Consider the following 20000-nt stretch of genomic DNA (forward strand, 5'->3'; position numbering starts at 1 on the left):
ACTGAGACTCGGCATGTAACCTCTACATATTACTCACACAACAATTTTACACTGAAAAAGCAAACTAACTGTGCTGGTTTGTTTTAATCAGAAGACATAAATCATACAAGCCACAAAAAAGTTGTGTTTTGAGAAAATCTCCCCAGCGTTATCAATGTTTACGCCATACGTTGCCTAAATCCAGTTTCGAGAACGGTGTTATTCTTGCAGAGGTTTAAAATCGTACCTTGAACTATTTATATATATATACAAACGGTTATGCACAGAATGTTTCATTCGAAACATATTTCATTGCAAAAGACTCAAAGATCGTCCATTGACATATCTTTGAAGTGAACAAACAACCTATAAATTAGACAGACACAGACATTGTAATGTGAGGATAATGAGTTTCTGTCACTGTCCATTTTTGCGATATTAACACTTGAGTTGATGTGTGTTTTTTTCTTCATTTTTCACCGCGACACTAATGTCTCTGTATTTTGTTGTAGTACATAGAGTAAAATGAATCAGTACTTTAAAGACCTCTGAGTCGAGATACTGAGGCTGTTTTGTATTTTAATCGGAAGAAAATCTGTCATAAATATCCTTGACCTTTTCTAGTGTTTAAGTCCTGGTTTTGTAACGTCATCACTCTGTTGGGCATTCCGTTCAATGTACAATAATGGCAACGTGGTCTCAACGTCTGCCTTCAGTGCAGATTGCACACAGTGTGTACACTTCCGCTATGAGTCGTACCTGGATATTTGCTATGGATCAACTTGAACTAAACTTGCCTGGCAGTTACGCATATGCATGTTATGACACAGTACGCATGTGCATGCTACGACACAGTTTACATTTTAACCCCACAAAAACGTTTTCCAGACAAGAATAATGCTGCATAAACTTGAACTGAACTTGCCTGGTTACGCAATGCATGTTATGACACAGTACGCATGTGCATGCTATGACGCAGTAAACATTTTAACCCCACAAAAGCGCTTTCCAGACAAGACAATTTCTCCAGTATGTTCAGTTTACTCCAAGCACTGGCAAGATGAAGACCGTTTTCAAGCTGTGCTTTGTGTGGCTGCTGGCAACCACTTTCACAGTGGTGAACAGTCACGACCCTACGAGGAGCACGGCCTGTGGATATGAACAGTTGCTTGAGGACTTGCGTAACCTGCTCGCACAAACTCAGAGTTCGGCACAAAACTGGTGAGTATGTGCTGAAACCATCAAATAAATACTGGTTGAACTGTTGATGGGAATATGAGCCCAAACTACCGTTAGGCATGACGCTATTGTGATCTACGCGGACAGAAACCCAAGAAACATCTGTGTAACAAGCAGTGTTACTTCTTCAAAAGAAACGTTACAGAACAAATCAGTGAAAATGTTGCTGTGTAAATTATTTAAACAAAAAGGCTCGAGGACACTTAAAACGGCTTCATGACATTTTTAATCACAAGGGCAGGTTTCAATGCCACAATTTCTATAACTTGATGTAAAAATATCGTCAAATATTGTCTAGAACAGTCCATGACGTAACTGGTTTGTTTTTATATAGAGGGTTAGATTTCATGTATTCATTTTAATGGACAAAAAACCCGTTTTGTTGTTATTGTTAATGTAATTCTCTGTGTGTGCAGCAAAAGCGATCAAGGCATGGGTGCAGTTGTGGCCCAGCTTGTAGCCGAACTATCATCCGTGAAGGACAATCTGAACGTACTAAAGATCAGTCAGCAAATCGTGAAGTCAGAGCTGCAGACAACGAAATCGGATCTGGAAGCCACAAAGTCTGAAAGACAGACCACGAATTCAGAACTACAGACCATGAAATCAGAGCTACAGACCACGAATTCAGAACTACAGACCATGAAATCAGAGCTACAGACCACGAATTCAGAACTACAGATCATGAAATCAGACCTGCAGACCACACAATCAAAGCTACAGACCATGGAATCGGAGATGCAGACAACAAAATCAAAGCTACAAACAATGGAATTGGAGCTTCAAACCACACAATCAGAACTGCAAGCGACAAAATCTGAACTGCAAGCCACACAATCAGAGCTACATACTACCAAATCAGAGCTACAAACTATGGAGTCAGAACTAAAAACAGCTTTGACAGATCTTCAGTCTACTAAACTAGAACGTCAGACGATGAAGACAGAAGTTAATCAGCCCCCTGACACAGATCTTCAGGCCATACAGAAGGAACTTCAGTGGATGAAAGAAGAACTTGAATTTGCGAAGACAGTACTGAATAGCTCAACGACAGACCAACCAGCCCCTCAACACACTCTGGAACCAAAACAAACAGACGTCACTCCATCAAGAATCGAAACGGATCTGGGTATGTTTGTGAAATTCACTAAATATATGTGATCACCAACACTTAACACTGAATTGTAATAGGTTAGCTCCCATCCGGTAATAACTAGTCGTAAGTATACACACACAACACATTTTTGTCGGTGTGCAAATAGCTGCTCAGCGAAATTTGTTTCTTAGATACACGAAGAACTGTGCGTAATAATGTGTGTGTGTGTGTGTGTGTGTGTGTGTGTGTGTGTGTGTGTGTGTGTGTGTGTGTGTGTGTTGGTGAGCGTGCGTGCGTGCGTGTGTGTCCTCGTGTGTCCACAGTGAATAAATGCTAATATTGATGACAAACGTGTTCGCAGGTTCAACTTTCATCCGATGGGGGAGAAAGTCTTGCCCTACCAACACCACCCTGGTCTATGCAGGTAAGCGACAAGCCTCATGAGGAGACAACTCCACTGACCTCAGACTTATTACACAGAATGTCTCAATTCTATTCGTAAAAAAAAGTAACATTTAGCAGCAGAAAAAACCCTACATATTGTCTATGTCGGTGAGAAACAATATGCTTTTTCAGTTCAAAAACGGCAAAAATGTCGAGGAACTTCACATTTGCATTCACGCGCTTCACCTTCCCTTGATAGTGTCTGTCTACTTTCAAACACAGGCACGGCCCGAATGGTCACAAATTCATAATGAAAAAAACCCACAAACGAAGACTTGTTATAAAGTGACGCCTGTGTATTTTGTTTGGTGTGTACGTGCAGGGGTTGCCGGGGGGAAACAACACCACCACAAAGGAAGCGGAACCAACCGTCTGTGTCTGACCAGGACGCCACAGTTTGACAACACGGCCAAACCGTCACACTACGGCTTTCTGTACGGCGCTGAGTATGAAAAAATCCCTGGTCACCACGACCACGACGTGCCCTGCTCCGTATGCCTGGTCCCTCAGTCCACCACCATCATGGTGCCCGCCACCCTCACCTGTCCCCCGGGCTGGACACCCCACTACACCGGACACCTGGCTTCACAGCGAAACGTTCACTATGGCGGCGAGTACGTGTGTCTGGATGGCAGTCCTGAAGACGACTCCAGCGTGTTGAAAGATGACGACGGCCTTCTGTTCTTCCACACGGTCACTGTGTGTGGCAGTCTGCCCTGCCCTCCCTACATCAACGATAAAGTGGTCACGTGTGTCGTCTGTTCCAAGTAGCATCACACGTCCGTCAGGGTATGCAATTGAATTTGTGACCCCCCCCCCCCCCCCCATCTCCAGCTACAAAACAAATGTTGGTCTACAATACCCTGACCGACCCCGTGTGTCCCATTAGATACTGTGCTGCTGTTGTGTTTAAGCCCAAGAAAGGATATAACATCATTCGTTGTAATGTTTGCCTTGACTTAAAACATGTATGTTGTTGTTGACTCAGAACTGCTCGGTCCGTATATAATAACTAGAAGAATCTACAGTGGACAGAACTGGATAGAACTGGACAGGACACTGCAGAGTCTAGAGTCCCGCTTCACAATGAGTTTCTAATGTGCATTGTAATGTTCAAAAACAGATACATTCAGCCTTTTTCTACTCAAGACGTTCCAAGCTTCTGAATTCATGCACATGGACCTAGCACTCAGGTCTCAGGGGTTTAAACTCACAGGGTACGGCATTTACAGAGAGTGTGCACCGAGATACAGAGTTGAAGAAAAATAAACTGTTCCGTTTTTGTAATTTCACAAATCCGTTTTGGTATGCGGATAGACTAGACCCTGTAGAATCCCAAAAGGTCAAAATATAAAAATGTGTCCATTTTCACCTGCCAGCGGTTTTTAGCACGTAACTCGAATGTGTGCTGTAAGACTTATGTCCTTTTTTTCACAACGCTGTCATATATTGCCATGGTTATAAGAAGGGATTTAAAAACAAAATTGATGTGCTTCTTCTTCATATGTTGCTGTGTTGAAATGTTATTCGTTTTGCTTTTTGTTCTGGACATAGCATTTCTTTTCAAACAGGTTATTCTCTCATTGAAGGCAGTGTGAGGCAGTCACATTACACTTTGAGAATACATGGAATAACCTGTGTGTGAATAAAAGAAAGGAAATTCCATACCACATTGTAGGCCTATTTTTTTACGGGTTTTCTGCCTTGTGATTTGAACGTGAATTGCTTGTGTGAAAATGTGTACTTCTCATTTACTTTCAAAGCATCACAACAAAACGTGCTCCTCACCAACAAAAAAAAACCACACACACATGCACACACACACACACACACATAAACACACACACACACACATAAAACACACACACATAAAACACACACACACACACACACACACACACACACACGCACATAAATGTCTGCAAATAACGGCCTTGCCAGAAAGAGGAAGAAGAAGATAGTGCTTCGCTAAAAACAAAATCCCTACAGCGAAGCAAAGGTGTTACTTTACGGCAAGAATCCCTACCAACTGTTGACGAAGTTGTTATCTTACTCACAAAAATGCCTCCTCTACTCCTTTCTGCTTCGTACAACAAAGATTCGGTGACATTGTTTTACATGCAAGTTTCTCATGCTTCTGACTCCCAGAAGTTGTATTTTCTTTCTAGCAACCCCTCTCCCTCAGTATCAGTTCCCCACGAGGAGAAAGCACACACACACACAGTCCTAGACAGATGCACTGAATTTGTCTCACCGCGGGAAGGTAGCCGGCATTTTAATTGCTAATTAGAATCCTCTTTCTCTTTTAGGCAGGAAGCAACCAGTTCCCACACATTCTGAACACCGAGAAAACATCGAAACGGACAAGTGACGTCATCGTTCGTTTTGTGCGTTAGCTGCCGACGTAAGTTCACACTTTACCCTTTTGAAACTCATCCTTCTTGATCCTAGCAACCGCAAAATCTATCCCAAGATAGTGTGTGTATGTGTGTGTGTGTGTCTGTCTGTCTGTCTGTCTGTCTGTCTGTACTCTCTCTCTCTCTCTCTCTCTCTCTCTCTCTCTCTCTCTCTCTCTCTCTCTCTCTCTCTCTCTCTCTCTTCGTTTAAAGCTAAATCAAATCATTCAGTCAAACGTCAGACAGACAAGTTAATCCTGGGCTAGCCAAAACCCGTAGACCAAGATAGCGCAGATGAACCAGCCTAAAGTTAAGGTAAGTTTGAATGAAGGGAGTTTTACAACAACCAAACTACCAACATAAGTAACAGCAACACCACAACCATCGTCACCATCACTACGACCACAACCAACAATATCACTAACATCACCCCCCATTAACCCCAACGCCAACCACCATCACCCACCAACCCTCCCTACACACACACACACACACGCATGCACACACACACACACGCACACACGCACATGCATGCACCCACATACACACACACACACACCACACACACACACACACACATACACACACACCTACCTGGATCATGGAATGGCACGAGCACATAGTTGTAGAGCGGCTTCTCGCGACGGGACAGCGCCTCGGCCAGAATCTTGGCCGCTCCGTCGATGACCTGCACGAGATCATCGTACATGGACCCTGTGATGTCGAACACGAAGGCCAAGGACGCCGCGCCTATGGGAACTCGCTCTTGCCCGTTTACCGTCAGCGGTAACGACGACAACGCCATCAGCAGCATCACCACAACCGTGACACTAGAGTTCCAGTGCGAGGAAGAGGAGGAAGAGGCTTCAGCAACGCAACGGTGTGCGATTCTGGTGTGAAGGGGGCTATCCTCAACGCTGTTTTTGTCAGAATCGGAGCCGTGGAGGGGTTCAGGGTGTGAAGATGTCTGTGCCGGCTCCATGGTGAGTGCTGGACACTCAGACTCTGGAGGGCTCGGTGGTGGTCAGCAGTCCCTTGACCGCAGGTCGACTTTCCCAGCGTGATCAGCCGGACCTGCTGGTCTTGGTGAGGACTGAAATGAATAAGATAACAACAAAGTTAACAGTTATGAAGGGTGTATCGTTCATTTATATACATGTGCAAAGTGATGTCGTTTTTTCTCCTACACGCTCCAGCCACCATAGAAACAAGAAATACATGTATGCATGAACACAAAGTAATGTGCGGGTTCGCACACAGGCACACAGACAGACAGACGCACGCGCGCGCATACAGACGCAAGCACGCACGCACGCACACACACACACACACACACACACACACATACACACACACTCACACACACACATACTCACACACACCCACACACACACACACACACACACACACACGTGCACACGCACACACAGACACAGACACACACACACACACACACACACACACACACACACACACACACACACACACACACAAGACGAGACAAGCATAATCTTTTAAAATCCAGCCCTCGCCCTAAATACAGGGGGAAAAACGCATTAGTCATATAATATATTTGTATAATATACTAGATGAATACCCGCTTCGCCGGGTACGGCTTCGCCGGGAAGAAGTAGAGCCGAATACCCGGCTTCGCCGGGAACCCGGCTTTGCCGGGTGTACGACGGCTTCGCCGGCGCACCGTACGAAGGAAGGGAGATAAACGCGCAAAACGTTGGAGAAGATAAGGAAGAGTTACTGGGAATGGATGTACAGAAAAACCAAAATCGGTTCAGCGCTGCGCGCTGAGAGCACGCACGTGTTCAAAATTTTCCACGATTGTGTCCGGGGTCTACCTGAATATGCCCACCAAATTTGAAGCAGATCCATCGAGAACTTTGGCCGTGAATCGTGAACACACAGACAGACAGACACACACACACACACGCCGTATATAGATATAGATGAGAACAAAAATAAAATTGACAACTGATTGTACTAGACAATAAATTGAGTTTACTCTACATCAAAATTAGATCGTCCATTCCAGTAACATAGTCAATCAGTAAGAGAAAAAGCTACCAACTTAAGAGAGAGAGAGAGAGAGAGAGAGAGAGAGAGAGAGAGAGAGAGAGAGAGAGAGAGAGAGAGAGAGAGAGAGAGAAAGAGAGAGAGACAATGACAATGACAATGACAATTCTTTATTTTACGAGGGTAACAGAATAAGCATTGGTATACTTTTTTGCATCTGGCCCTCGCCCTAAAGAGGGACTAAATCTACTATAAAAACTACTACTACTACTACTACTACAATACTTACATAATTAGTAAAACAGTATAAGTGTATGTACATACGTGCATTATATGAAACATTGTAGTTTATACATGTTCATGACAAGGCGCAAAGCAAAAATTTGCAAGTCAATTAGAGTAAGAATACTATTCAAAAGTACATCAACTCTGCAAGACAATGGATATTATGCAGAACATCATAATTTCATAAACAAAACAATAAATCAAAAGTGAGTGACTGTGTCTCAAAGGACATAACAATCAAGAATATACTATTTTCATTAACTGGGATATATATTTGTTTTTGAAAGAATCTGTGCTGGTAGCCTCCCGTAAGGCATTCGGAAGAGCGTTCCAGAGACGGCCTCCTGAATAAACTAGACTAGACTTAAGACTTAAGTCTATCCTAGGAAGAGGAGTGTTAAATTTCATAAGGTGGTGTGAATTCTTCAAAGAGAACTTTGAACAAATGTTTTGGGGTAAAGTTTCGGATATAATTTTATGCATAAAGATTCCTTTGTTAAAAAGCAGTCTTGACTTTAGAGGTAAGATCCCTAAATGTATGTAGTCTAACTCTGTGAGGGTAGTGTGCTTTAGTAATACTACTTTTAGCGCTCTTTTATGTAATCTGCTAAGGTGGTTTTAAGGAATTTTCACTTGCTGAGTCCCATAGAGTGGATGCGTAATCAATAACAGATTGAATATGAGCAATGAAGAATAATTTTCTGGTGTGGCAGTTCAGGAAGTGTTTAATTCTAGATAAGAGGTACACTTTCTTTGACACCACTTTACTAAGTTGCTCTATGTGGGTTGACCAAGACAAGTTGTTATCGATATTAACACCCAGCAGTTTGTGATGGTCGACTTTTTCCACTATTTCACCATCTATCATTAAAGCAGGACCAGCTGAATAAATATTCTGGCGTTTTTGTCTTGTTGTTATGACCATATATTTGGTTTTCTTTGGGTTAAGAGACATATGGTTTAGTTCAGTCCACGCTGTCAACTGGTTTAAACTTCTTTGAAGTGATTCTGATAACTGCGAGTTAAATTTGTGTTGCTGGAGTGAATTGTGGTGTCATCTGCAAAAAGTTCACATACATTTTGAATATATATATAGGGGGAGGTCATTAATGTATATAGAGAAGAGGAGGGGTCCTAAAACCGATCCTTGTGGTACACCGTATTTTACTTCTTGCATGCTCGACGCCGAGGCGTTTGTTAGTACAGTTTGTTGTCTGCCGGTGAGAAATGAACTAATAAGTTTGACAGTTTCGATTCCGACGCCATACAATGCGAATTTTCTCAGTAATAACGTGTGATCAATAACGTCAAAGGCTTTAGCAAAATCAACAAAAATGGCACCACAGAATTCATTGTCGTTGATTTTCTCCAGCCATTGATCAACAAGAGAAACTAAGGCAGTATGGCAGGAATGGTTAGCTCTAAAACCCGATTGTTTAGGGTGAAGTAAATTGTTTTGGTTAAGATGCGTTAGAATATGTTTGTTAATGTGTTTTTCAAGTGGTTTTGATAAAACAGACAATATTGAAATTGGCCTATAGTTTGATGGGTCTTTTTTGTCACCTGATTTAGAGAGAGAGAGAGAGAGAGAGAGAGAGAGAGAGAGAGAGAGAGAGAGAGAGAGAGAGAGAGAGAGAGAGAGAGAGAGAGGTGGGGGATTCAGGGCCGGACCAAGTTCGTTTGAGGGGGGGTTCCAACTGAAGGCAGGGGTCCAGGGGCCGCCGAGGCCCCGGTGGGGTGCAGGGGGCAAAGCCTCCCATAAGCCGAGAAAATTTTGTATTTGTGAGGTCATTTTTTGGTCTTTCCTTGCAACTGGGAATCAAAATTACACATTTTCAACAGTAACAAAATACTTCAGATATTCATTTACCATAGTGGTTCAGTGGAATAATCCCAAAGACATATATATATGCCTAGTAAATAAGTCTGACAGGACTCTTTACTTTGAATACTTAAATTCAAGCAAACAAGCAATGATTACAACATCTGGAATACAAAGGAGAAGTGGTATGAGAGATGTTGTATGGTGAACAATGACACTATACTTCATAGGGGCGAGCACTCAATGATCTCACAGTGTGCAGTACAGTCCCTTTCCGAAACATCGGTTCCCCGATAGCGCAGATGATATCTTGTTGCAATCGGTTCTCTGATACTATTAATACTAGTGATAGTGTAGCGTGTGACTTGACTTGTGGCCTATGATGATGGACTTATAACGGGGAGGGCAGGCCGTTGTCGACTTGATGTTGTTCATAATTTGAAATAGTTTTAGAAGACCAAATAAACTAAGGGAGTTGGGGGAAGAGCTTAAAAAGTCCACACATTTTTTTGTTTGCTCTGAGAGGGTACATCGGATGGCCAGGTGGGGGGGGGGGGGGGGGGGGGTCCGAAACCCAGGAGATGTAGGAGAGTTAAAGAATCAGTTTAGCCTTCTTTAAATGTGAACAAAAGGTCAGCGAAATGTGCACGGACCAAATTGTTCGTCTTTTACTGACTGAACATGCTCTGTACTACCCTTCATAATGCTCGACATATATTCATGATCTTTTGGGAATTCTGCGAGTAGAAGATAATCACCGTTGGCGCCTACCCAGAACCAACTGAACCAAACCAATCGGGTCGGATCTTAAGCGACCGAAATAGACGCCCTTTCATATGAGTTTCATATGTCATCTTCACTTCGCTACCAGCAGACCGAGAAATATGATATAGAGGTTGATTTTTGACGGTACACTAGCTGCCAGCAACTTGACTTCTCTTCACTACCAGCAGACCGAGAAATACGATATAGAGGTTGATTTTTGACGGTACACTAGCTGCCAGCAACTTGACTTCTCTTCACTACCAGCAGACCGTGAAATACGATATAGAGGTTGATTTTTGACGGTACACTAGCTGCCAGCAACTTGACTTCTCTTCGCTACCAGCAGACCGAGAAATACGATATAGAGGTTGATTTTTGACGGTACACTAGCTGCCAGCAACTTGACTTCTCTTCACTACCAGCAGACCGAGAAATACGATATAGAGGTTGATTTTTGACGGTACACTAGCTGCCAGCAACTTGACTTCTCTTCACTACCAGCAGACCGAGAAATACGATATAGAGGTTGATTTTTGACGGTACACTAGCTGCCAGCAACTTGACTTCTCTTCACTACCAGCAGACCGAGAAATACGATATAGAGGTTGATTTTTGACGGTACACTAGCTGCCAGCAACTTGACTTCTCTTCACTACCAGCAGACCGAGAAATACGATATAGAGGTTGATTTTTGACGGTACACAAGCATCATGAACTCAGGTAAAGACATGAGCGAGAGCGTGGACCACTATAAATTATCAGAATGGGTACACTAGCTGCCAGCAACCTTTCACTGAGTCTGTCGTTTAACTGACAGGTCGCAATTTTACTTTTGCTACCATACAGTGGAACTCCCCGTGTAAGCCAGCCCCCCCCCCCCCCCCCTCAATTAAATATTTCCTCCATTGTATGACCCTCTGGCCTTTCTCATTATGTTCTCACACAGCCTCTGTTAATTTACCTCTAGTTCACACTCTGTGTGTGTGTGTGTGTGTGTGGGTGTGTGGTTTATGCGACTGTTCGCTTCTGCTGTGGTTATGAGCGTCAGTGACTGTGATATATATATAAATGATGCTTATTGCTTAAATGCTCATGTTATAAGTTAATCTTAGTAGTGTACTTATGTTTGATTATGCTTAATGATCGTGTGTTTGTCTTATTAGAAATGCGATGTGGTGTCACAAAAACAATTTCCATGTTTATGTACAATGAAAATGGACATTAAAGGCACAGTAAGCCTCCCGTAAACCATCACAGATACTGTCAGGCTTTTATACACACAGTACAAACACCCTTCCATTTGAACGCTCACCAAACGGGAACATCCTAGGTGCCCTACGTAAAGAGCGAGCAATTTTTAAAGAATTAATTTTGCGGATTGTCTCAGAGACAATCGGACCGTGGTGCGTTTTGGTGCTAGACCTAACTTTTAAAATCTAAATAATAAATTGACAGCTTGTTACACAAACATTCTTAAATCATAAAATAATTCTTTTTTCATCAAGACAAGATCAGTACACGTTTTGAAGTTTTGAAAGTTTGAAAAAAGAAAAGCCCGGAAGCAGGGTCACGCAAGGTCGTGGTTCTCGTAGCAGACGACGGTTTATGCCTATCGCCAGTTCCTCTTAACAGTCAAAAGCCATCGCTAGAGTTCTTGTGAACCACAGCCGTATGTTTCGTGCATAGTCAGAGGTACATAATAACGTGCTATTGCAGATAAGCTCACATCGAGTCGCATTCAAATTACTAACTGACGACAACATTGTGAAAAAGGGAAACTGGATCACATAAACCACGCAAAAATAAATTCTTTGAAAATTGCTCGCTCTTTACGGAGCACCTAGGATGTTCTCAAGCGGTGAGTATTTAAATGAAATGGTATTTGTACTGTGTGTAAAAGCCTGACAGTATTTGTGATGGTTTTATTGTGCCTTTAATGTTTTCTTATCTTATCTTATCTTATTTTAAGACTCCCTCCCTTTTCAGACCTGCATGATTGTCTTAGAGTTTTGAAGGTCGTACACGGGGGTTTCAAGGCTGTACCAGCACCAAAAACGAGTTTTGAAGGTCGTACACGGGGGTTTCAAGGCTGTGCCAGCACCAAAAACGAGTTTTGAAGGTCGTACACGGGGGTTTCAAGGCTGTGCCAGCACCAAAAACGAGTTTTGAAAGTCGTACACGGGGGTTTCAAGGCTGTACCAGCACCAAAAACGAGTTTTGAAGGTCGTACACGGGGGTTTCAAGGCTGTACCAGCACCAAAAACGAGTTTTGAAGGTCGTACACGGGGGTTTCAAGGCTGTACCAGCACCAAAAACGAGTTTTGAAGGTCGTACACGGGGGTTTCAAGGCTGTACCAGCACCAAAAACGAGTTTTGAAGGTCGTACACGGGGGTTTCAAGGCTGTACCATCACCAAAAACGAGCTTTCCTTGACATACGCCAAATTGCATCCTCTCTAGGCTGTCAACAGACTCAGAAAATATGATGTGGGGGTTTGGTTCTGACAGTGCACTGCCAGGGAGCCCGCTCCGCTCTTCTCAGCGGTAGGCACCTGTCTTGCGCAGGTTTGCACATTTCCCACTGTACTGAACTCGGCAGATGAATCGTCAGATCTAGCTGATAAATCCTACTGCAAGAAATAGGACTCAAATCTCATCTTCGTCTCGCTCTAAGCACTAACAGAGATCCACAAAATAAGACCTTTGATCGGCATACCGAGAAATAGGATAAAGGAGTGAGGTTTTGACAGTACAGTGGCAGCGCCCTTGGCTCTTCGTGTATGCATTTTAGCGGCGATTGCACGTGCAGTTAGCTACACTGGCAGAAACATGCACCGACAGAGAGCGAGTTTTAGCGTCAACTAAGGTGACTCGAGTCGAACCGGAGGTCGCAAAAACTCGGTCCGGTACGACTGGAGTGACGTCACCGGTTAACCAACTTTCAACCTTGCTTCCTGCGTAGGGTCTCTCCAGTTCCAAGATGGCTGCCAAGGCGAGGTGAGAAACTTCTGCAAATAATTTTTGACAAAGTTACGGATTGTGAGAAGACATTTGTTGTAAATCACTTAGCCTTTCAAAAATTAAGGATACTGGGTTGGATACTGTCTTGGTTTTAATGCATTTTATTTTAGCAGTGATGTTTATTTTGGGAAGAAATGAGGTCAACAGGAGTTTGGGTGCGATTTCGGCTCAAATGTACTTTAGCGCCCTGAACTTTTACCCGGCTGTTTTGCGCTCGATTTTCACGCTCACTTCTTCATTGACGTTCGAATCGATAGTTCGATGTTTTGGCATTACATTCACATCAACAATAAAACAGTACTGCTTGTTCATCATCGTCGTCCATCAACTCTCCACAACAGTAAATCCGTAACGCGCTTGTCGCCATCTTGTTGCAAGGGACGCGACTGGACACAACCCAACAGCGTTTCCGCGAAGAAAAAACCCAGACATGCGCAGTGACCCTACCGTAGCTCAACCCTGTTCCTCGCGAAAACTCGCTCAGAGAAAGTTCCGCCGTGAACCCGAAGTGTGCTGCTGGGGGCAACGCCAGTGATGTTCTGGGAGATAAGGCTCACTGTTTAGGTAAGTGATGGAAATGCAGTTTAAAGAAACCCCCTCCCCTCTGTTTTCTTGAACATCATTCGTTCTGACCTGATTCAACCTTCCCTGCTTTGTTTGGTTAGCAAGACATTGACAGTAACTTGATTGCATTTCAACACGTTCATTCTACGGACGAAATTTTAGATTTCAACAGTAAACAGGTCCATGCCGACGCTTGACAAGGGAAAGGGTTATTCTCCACAGCTGGGTACCCTTTTTATAATTTTTTTACATGCATTCTTAGTCCTTTAAATGATTATACTATATATTAAATGTTAAACTAGAATGAATTCTCTTTTACTTTTGTCATTAATACTCCAGTTAGATAATGACACAGGCATTCAACAAAAACTCTGAACAAAATTCTCCATTATTACAGTTGGTACAATAGTTGGAGATGTTCCAGACTGGTGCACTGTTCTTTCCACAATTCTCGGTTTCTTCGATTGTTGCACGAATCGTAACACTCATCTATGCATCAGTGTTGACAAACAAAACACTTGAGACCTTCAACCGTAGCCTTCCCTGTCCATATGTACACTGATTCCAAAATAAAAAGGCGTTATTTTGTCAAAAACACGGATTCTCCTTATTTTAATTTGGGATTGAGACTTAAACTGATACACATATGCAACACACATGCAACACAATATATTTTAAGCCTTTCGTCCATTCAAAGTTCAGCCGTTTCGAAATAAAATGAGAACTGAATCAGGGCTCCCCACGGACGCCCGTCCCAGAGGGTCCCGGGACCCCCCTTTTAATGTTTAGAGGGTCCATGGACCCCCTAAGCGAAGTTTTAGAGGGTCCCAAGAGTCCCGGATCCCTAAACCCCCTGTGTACATACACATGTGTAACCGAGTGCCGTAACACTACGATCACCTCGGGAGGCGAAGTGCAATCAAACAGGATTGAAAATGTTAGGGCTAATTTCTTAGCCCTATAAAAACTGTTATGCAAACCCGAAGGTTTCCATGAACATACAGACAATCGGAAACCCCATCACAAACAGAATTCAAGGCCAACAACTCGGGTGCAGAGTCTGCTGAGAAAGGAGCGGTAGCCTCCCCTGTCACAATCGCCCCCGTTTGAATGAACTCCGTCCCGAAGTTCCGAACCGGGGGACCACTGTCCATCCCAAGTTCGCAGAATGGGAACAGCACGAAAATGTTCAGTGGTCATATTATGCCATTACCTGAACAAATCATGCCGAGTCCCATCCCTGCTCGCAAGCGCCAGATGTAACCGAGTGCCGTAACACTACGATCACCTCGGACCGGAGGCGAAGTGCAATCGAACAGGATTGAAAATGTTAGGGCTAATTTCTTAGCCCTATAAAAACTGTTATGCAAACCCGAATGTTTCCATGAACATATACAGACAATCGAAAACCACCAGACCCCATCACAAACAGAATTCCACAATCCACCGGTGTTGACTTAAAGGCCAACAACTCGGGTGCAGAGTCTGCTGTGAAAGGAGCGGTAGCCTCCCCTGTCACACATGTATAACGCATTGTGATCGCGAATAATGTGATATGAAGTTGGATTTTTATCACGAGAATATTCGAGGACACTCCATACCTTGTTAACTGCAACACACACCGGCACGGTTGGCCTAGTGGTAAGGCGTCCGCTCCGTGATCGGGAGGTCGTGGGTTCGAACCCCGGCCGGGTCATACCTAAGACTTTAAAATTGGCAATCTAGTGGCTGCTCCGCCTGGCGTCTGGCATTATGGGGTTAGTGCTAGGACTGGTTGGTCCGGTGTCAGAATAATGTGACTGGGTGAGACATGAAGCCTGTGCTGCGACTTCTGTCTTGTGTGTGGCGCACGTTAAATGTCAAAGCAGCACCGCCCTGATATGGCCCTTCGTGGTCGGCTGGGCGTTAAGCAAACAAACAAACACACACGCACACTTTCAACTTGACCGTTCTGGTCTTTCCTTTGCAATGTTAGCTGACGACTACGGACTGAAAATAGTATCTACGGGGCGCACGACAACAAAAATTTAGTGCGTCCCTGGACCCGCTGTTTATAGGTTTAGTGCGTCCCGGGACCCCCTCCGTGAATTTCCAGTACGTGATTTCGGCTTCTAGTGCGTATAGGACGCAGGAACGCGCACTTTGGCCGGGAGCCCTGTGAGTTTCGAAATAATGGCCAAAGAGAATATGATTTAAGTTTCTGAGTTGCGCAAACGTTACTATGAGATAGGGACACAATTCGGTACAATAATTATTATCCTCAGTTGCAATACGGAAGGGAAGATTTTCCATTTAAAAGGGGGCGCATGAAAATCATGCCAAAGCCGCAGCTCTGGTGTTCATCAAACCATCTTCATTAAACTTTGAACACCGACGTAAATGTAAATAAATACAACTAAGATCAACTTTATGCAAAGTTTTAGATTTTTTTTAAAGCATTTTTTAATTTTAATTTTTGGCCAATTGTTGTTAAAATATAAACATTTTTCCCCTACTACGTTATACATAACGAAGTTGCTGAGTGTAACGTTCACTGTCACTGAACAACAACAACAAAAGGGAGAGAAAAAATTAAGCTGGTGCAACCTAATAACCAAACTATTTTCCAGCGTTGTTTGGCACGACGGCAGATTACCGAATGCACGGAGGCCGTAAAAACACTGCAGAACAAAGAATGTTGACTGGTGGCCCTTTCGCTGAGCGGCGGTGTAACACGAGAAAATTACTCCCACGAGATTTTTACTCCGGAGTAAAAATTTCGTACGAAAATGTTACTCCCTTTATGAAAAAAATACTCCCCCTTTACACGAGAAAATTACTCCCCACGACAGGTGAGTTCCGAATAAACATTTCGTACAAAAATGTTACTCCCCTCACGAATAAATAACGAATAAATTACTTCACCCTAACACGAGCAATTTAACTTCTCATGCCAGGTGTACGGAATTTTTACTCCCTTGTCCCCTGTTAGTCTTGGTGGTGGAAGGGGTGGAGGGAGGTTAGCGCGACATTCGTTTGTGCGAGATCACATATTGGCATTATCCCTTCGCCCGCATCCCATTTTCGCGTACGAGATTTTTACTGGAAGTAAAACAAATGGGAAGTAATACTTTCATGGAGGGCGTAATTTTTTCGTGCCTTGGGGAGTTCTTTTCTCGTACGAAAGGTGTACTCGGGGTGAGAATTTCGTACGAAATATTTACTCCGGAGTACATTTTTCGTGGAGTAAAAATGTCGTGTTACACCGGAACGGTGCATCACCAGGTTTTCCCACGATGCCAGAAACCATTGCCCCAACATCACTAAAAACCATGCACACAGGCTTCTGCAGTTTTTCTTCAGTGTTTGTTTTCGCTTGAGCTTGCTTCTTCCATCCATTCACGCTTTTGCTTATTGTTGCTTTTTCTTTACTTCCGCAATTAGTGTTTAGCTCTTTGTGTGTGCGCCATATGCTAGTTTCTGAACCTGTTTCTTCCACACAAGATGTCCGTTGGTGGCAGGCTTTTTTCCAGATAGTGAAGCAAGCTCTCTGAGTTGAACCATTGCTCTCTGTGTGTTGAACCATTGCTCTCTCTGAGTTGAACCATTGCTCTCTGTGTGTTGAACCATTGCTCCCTGTGTGTTGAACCATTACTCCCTGTGTGTTGAACCATTACTCTCTGTGTGTTGAACCATTGCTCTCTGTGTGTTGAACCATTGCTCCCTGTGTGTTGAACCATTACTCCCTGTGTGTTGAACCATTACTCTCTGTGTGTTGAACCATTGCTCTCTGTGTGTTGAACCATTGCTCCCTGTGAGTTGAACCATTACTCCCTGTGTGTTGAACCATTACTCTCTGTGTGTTGAACCATTGCTCCCTGTGTGTTGAACCATTACTCTCTGTGTGTTGAACCATTACTCTCTGTGTGTTGAACCATTACTCTCTGTGTGTTGAACCATTACTCTCTCTGAGACTGATTAGTGCATTTAGCAAAAGAATGGATGCTAAATAATAGATAACAGAGCAATGTTGTTGGTTATATGACACATGTGTGTTCAATTAACGCGACCAAATTCACATATTTCTGAGTAAACTAATGCGCTATGACCGAACACACATGTGTTATATAAACAACAACATTGCTCTGTTATTGATTTTAGCATCCATTCTTTTACTAAATGCACTGTTCAGTCGTCAGATCGTGTACATGATTGGGTGTTGACTCGCGCGATCGCTAATCTGCCTCTTTTGAACAAGACTATTGAATCGGTCATAGCGCATTAGTTTACTCAGAAATATGTGAATTTGGTCGCGTTTATTGAACACACATGTGATATATAACCAACAACATTGCTCTGTTATTGATTTTAGCATCCATTCTTTTGCTAAATGCACCGTTCAGTTATCAGATCGTGTACATGATTGGGTGTTGACTCGCGCGATCGCTAATCTGCCTCTTTTGAACAAGACTATATATTAAAGGCACAGTAAGCCTCCCGTAAACCATCACAGATACGGTCAGGCTTTTACACACAGTACAAACACCATTTCATTTAAACACTCACCGATTGAGAACATCCTAGGTGCCCTCCGTAAAGAGCGAACAATTTTCAAAGAATTTATTTTTGCGTGGTTTATCTTACCCCTGAGCCATCGTGAACCCGTGTGATCCAGTTTCCCTTTTTCACAATGTAGTCGTCAGTTAGTTATTTGAATGCGACTATTTACAATAGCACGTTTTTATGCACGAAACAAACGGCTGTGGTTCACAAGAACTGATAAACCGGCGTCGTCTGCTACGACCCTTGCGTGACCCTGCTTCCGGGCTTTTCTTTTTTCAAACTTTCACAACTTCGAATTGTACTGATCTTGTCTTGATGAAAAAAGAATTCTTTTATGATTAAAGAATGTTTGTGTAACAAGCTGTCAATTTATTATTTAGATTTTAAAAGTTAGGTCTAGCGCAAAAACGCACCACGGTCCAAAAACATTTTGATAATCATCGATTCACGGCTATCGCCAGTTTACATCGATAGAATGAGACCCGAAGGGAAGTAACTCATGTTTGACCTGAGTTCAGGATGGGTCCAAAAAGTGTTCGAGACAATCTGCAAAATTAATTCTTTAAAATTGCTCGCTCTTTACATAGGGCACCTAGGATGTTCCCGTTTGGTGAGCGTTCAAATGGAAGGGTGTTTGTACTGTGTGTAAAAGCCTGACAGTATCTGTGATTGTTTAGGGGAGGCTTACTGTCCGGGCGTGAATTCCGGTATTCATAACAGCCGTCCAGCACCAAAACGAGGAGCCATTGCTGTTGAGGCCAAGTCCACGAAAATAAATTCTTTGAAAATTTCTCACGCTCGACAGAAAGCAGCCAGGACTGATGTTCCCGTTCGGTGAGCGGCGTTCAAATGGAAGTATGCTTGTACTGTATGTAGACGCTCGGGGAGCTCTGTGATGGTTTACGGGAGGCTTACTGTGCCTTTAAACGCCACCAACTTCACATCATTACTGAGTAAACGGGGTTTTCGGACTTGTGTTAGTTAGTTGATAAAAAGGCTGGATGAGAAGCCTTGTTCAGGGGAGAGCAATCCGCTCGACTGTTCACGACCTGATTCATCTCCCCTTGTATGCGCATGCGCGTTGACCTCATTGAGAAGGATTGTTCAGGCAGAGTTTTCAGATCGTGACACCGGCATTCAGCTTTCTGAATCGGCCTCGTTGATCTTGTATACACACTGAAAAGCCCCCCTCCCTTCCATAGTACTGATGATCGAGCCTTAGGTAGACTCTACTTTACATTCATGGGGTCAAATTTGTTCAACCACGTTAAAAAAAAAACCACACTCTACTGAGCAGAAAAACACAGTGACAAGTGCATGTTGGAGTTTCACTCTACGAACACGGATGAAGATGAAGAAGAAAGCAGAAGCAGAAGACGAAGAACTGCTTACAGATGTGAGTAGGCCTAATTCACAACCATATATGCCATGAAGATAATCAATGTGTCAGCCCAGTTTTGGAACTAGCGAACTCCATCCTCAGCGATTATGATGGCATCAGCCTTGTTATGACAATATTCGGCCTTGTTCAGCCAAAGCCGACTTGTTTGGAGAATGCAAACACCTTTTCGTTTTTTTTTATGCAGTTGTGGTGATAGAAAATGTTGCTGTCGGCAGCTCTTTATCTCACGCGTATACCGCTGTCAACCGCTCGAGATAGGCAATTTAAAACTTACAACTAAAATTAGATGGGCAGAAACCAAAAAACCAAAAAACTCAAAAAAATGACAGGCAATTATCTTATGAGCGTGACGATATTATCCCTCAAGCAATATTGATAAGCAGCACACTGAGCGAAGAAAGTCACACATTGTGCAGAT

General features: G+C 43.3%; 2 protein-coding genes across 4 annotated transcripts in view; one reads left to right on the forward strand and one right to left on the reverse strand.

Annotated features, from left to right (window-relative positions):
* Positions 1-5189, forward strand: part of LOC138948935 (fibrinogen- and Ig-binding protein-like) — a 6469-nt gene extending 1280 nt beyond the window's left edge. The window contains exons 1-5 of one of the 2 annotated variants that reach the window (XM_070320600.1): positions 1-1200; positions 1635-2347; positions 2676-2738; positions 3081-3547; positions 5068-5189. The exon at positions 1-1200 is cut by the window's left edge and continues 1280 nt beyond it. In XM_070320600.1, coding sequence (XP_070176701.1) covers positions 1040-1200; positions 1635-2347; positions 2676-2738; positions 3081-3529 — 1386 coding nt within the window. In that variant the 5' untranslated portion in view covers positions 1-1039 and the 3' untranslated portion in view covers positions 3530-3547; positions 5068-5189. Of the gene's footprint in view, positions 1201-1634; positions 2348-2675; positions 2739-3080; positions 4424-5067 lie in introns of those variants that run through there. The other variant, XM_070320599.1, reaches the window with a different exon arrangement.
* Positions 1-20000, reverse strand: part of LOC138948937 (hemicentin-1-like) — a 169177-nt gene that overhangs the window by 148478 nt on the left and 699 nt on the right. For both annotated transcript variants that reach the window (XM_070320602.1, XM_070320603.1), the window contains exon 2: positions 5749-6247. In XM_070320602.1, coding sequence (XP_070176703.1) covers positions 5749-6136 — 388 coding nt within the window. In that variant the 5' untranslated portion in view covers positions 6137-6247. The remainder of the gene's footprint in view (positions 1-5748; positions 6248-20000) is intronic.

The sequence above is a fragment of the Littorina saxatilis genome, linkage group LG15, assembly GCF_037325665.1.
Source record: "Littorina saxatilis isolate snail1 linkage group LG15, US_GU_Lsax_2.0, whole genome shotgun sequence".
NCBI classification, from domain to species: Eukaryota; Metazoa; Mollusca; class Gastropoda; order Littorinimorpha; family Littorinidae; genus Littorina; species Littorina saxatilis.